Below are 2,768 nucleotides of genomic sequence, written 5' to 3' on the forward strand. Positions count from 1 at the left end.
CACTCCCTGCTCCTCCATGCTCCTCTCGGGACCTTGGGCACACACGCACACGCACCAGGTGTAAGTTTAAGCCACTGAGTCCGGGACTCAAACTGTGGTCGGCTACATGGGAGTCCAGCGACATAGCCATTATGCCAACTGCTGGTCCCTCTATTTTTAATAAAGCAATTTCTTTTTAACCAAAAAAAAAAAAAAAAAAAAAGAAAGAAAAAGAAAATGTTACTGAACAGGCTAGATTGCAGGCACTAAAGAAAATCAATTCTAAATGAATTCAAGGAGGTAGGCAAAGCATTCTCTCAGAGGTAACTGGATGGGGGCACAGGCTGGAGGTGAAAGTGGGATTGTCATTTTCCCAAACGTTAAAAACAAAACAAAACCAAACAAAACTGCTACGCCTCCCCTTCCTCTTGCCCTACGCTCCAGTTTCGCTGGACATGGTCTTCTCTGCTGCAAAGAAAATCCGAATCTCAAGCGTGAAACATGAGGTGCTAGGCAATGCTTATGTACCGCTCAAACAAAGCTCAAACCCACGTAGATGGGCCACATGAAGCCTAGAAGGTCTCAGCGGAAAGAAATCAAAATACAGGAAGGCTGAACACTTGGGCGGGGGAGCCACAGCCAATGCGATGAAATGGGGTCACAGATGGCGGACACTGGGCGGAAGGATGCAGTACCTCGGAGGCATGTTACTTTAACTGGATCCAGAGGGCGTCTTTCGGGACCTGCCTCTCCTGACTGCACTGACCTTTTCCTTTTCCCAAGGCCGCATGAGTACTTAAGCTCATCGGTCGTGAAAACAAATCTGATGAGGTAGCGGAGGAGCCGTCGCCCATCCTTCTTGGAAGAATTGACAGCCTCATCCCACTGTTTGCTTGTGATGAAGACAGGGTAGTTGTTCAACAGCTGCTTGCTGCCCTGCAAAAGCAGAAACGGTTTCTCATTACCTACGGAGCCAGCCAGCCAGAAGTCCCCGCGTCATCTCCATTTCAAAGGCAACCGTGCTTTTGAACCCGGTGGCGATGCTGACAAGGAACCAGGCGTGGAAGAGCGCACGGTAATGGCTCACACTCCGAATGGGGCACTTTCCAAATGACATTTGCATTTTCTATAACAAGAGCCAATGAGGTATAATGAACACCTTTGAAAGGGGAGCTATTTATAACTTGCATTTTAACAGGTAGGTTAAAACGTGTCAAGAGCCAATGACAGGGAACACTATTTAAATATTACCTGCAACTTTCCTTTTCTAGCTATTCAAATATGCAAAAAGGACTTTGAAGAGTGTGATCAAACAAGTCTCTTTATCCTTAGGTTGGCAGTTAAATCCTTTTAGAAATGATGCTGGTGGTCTATCTATTTTAATAAGGTATGACTTGTGCTCAACACACCTTAACACCTGCTGGCCACTGCCTTCCAGTGGAAACAGCATTAAAGTGTAAGATGAAAAAAAGGGGGAATTGTGGAAACTGAAAAAAAAAAAGGGACCAGCAGTTAGCATAATGGCTATGTCGCTGAACTCCCACGTAGTAGACTGTGGTTCGCGTCCCGGTCCCGGTGGCTTAAAACTCACGCCGGGCGCGTGTGCGTGCGTGCCCAAGATCCCGAGAGGAGAATGGAGGAGAAGGGATTGCGGCCTGGCCATCCCCCTGGGGGGTGATTTCTCGCTTTCTGTCTCTGTTTCTTCCTGTCTGGCGAGCACATGCGCCCTATAGAAAAAAAAAAAACAAAAAAAACCAAACCTCTCCAAAAAAAAAAAATTATTAACAAAAATGCAAAACAGTTTTCCTCAAATGATACTTTGTGCAAAGGCCACCATGTCAACTTAAAATTTTTCTTACTTTTCACCTTCATAATTTATGTCAGCTATAAAATCCCCAAGCTAAATGGCTGCTATGGGACTAATTACGGGAATTTCTGTAACATTTATAAGCCATGTTTCGTCTAATGCACCTACACCACCGTTACTTTAGTTCTGGCTGTCCATAAAATTCTACAGTCCAGGACAAATTAATTAACCCATGATCTCAGTTTTAATGTACTCCCTCCCCAGTAATTAAGGTGTACAAAATAGAGAAGGGGAAACTCATTTAGTTTTATAACTCTGCAAGTGGACGTAGGTTATAAATTGGGCACTGTTTGGATCTGAGCGGGTTTGATTTCAGAAAGTGCTGTTCGGTTAAGCGGTGAGAAAGGTAAATAGCAGAGAACCTAAAGAGGCGGTCAGATTGGGTGACGAAACCGTCACTGAATTACCCACACAGAACCTCATCACTACACAATGCACATCCTCTTGAACTAAAAAAAAAAAAAATGTGACTTAGTTTCCTTTTTTAAAAAAGTTTGTCAGAAGGTGTGGGTGCTCACTGGAGAGTGACAGAGAAAGTGAGAAAGCATCCTTCCTGGGGGACGGGCCTGCTGCAATCCCTTCTCTATTTCTCCTTTGGGGATTTAGGGCACCTCCACACCCGTGCCTGGTGTGTTATGCAAGCCACCGGATCTGAGACTCGAACTGCTGGGTTGGCCATGTGGGATCCAGCCCCCTTAACTACCACATCCCTAGCTGGTTTTAGGTAGCACTTTTTTTTTTTTTTAGAGGTTTTTGCTATAGGGCATGTGCGCTCGCCAGAAAGACAGAGAGAGACAGAGAGACAGAAAGCGAGAACTCACCCCCTGGGGGGGATGGCCGCAATCCCTTCTCCTCCATTCTCCTCTCGGGATCTTGGGCACACATGCACACACGCCTGGCATGCATTTAAACCCGCTGGTCC

At 45.8% G+C, this 2,768-nt stretch overlaps 1 protein-coding gene across 1 annotated transcript in view; it reads right to left on the reverse strand.

Annotated features, from left to right (window-relative positions):
• BEND4 (BEN domain containing 4) overlaps positions 1-2,768 on the reverse strand; it is a 48,956-nt gene that overhangs the window by 2,528 nt on the left and 43,660 nt on the right. Inside the window, exon 5 of the mRNA XM_027774488.1 lies at positions 675-915. Coding sequence (XP_027630289.1) covers positions 675-915 — 241 coding nt within the window. The remainder of the gene's footprint in view (positions 1-674; positions 916-2,768) is intronic.

This window comes from Tupaia chinensis, unplaced genomic scaffold (genome assembly GCF_000334495.1).
Source record: "Tupaia chinensis unplaced genomic scaffold, TupChi_1.0 Scaffold000442_1, whole genome shotgun sequence".
Lineage (NCBI taxonomy): Eukaryota > Metazoa > Chordata > Mammalia > Scandentia > Tupaiidae > Tupaia > Tupaia belangeri.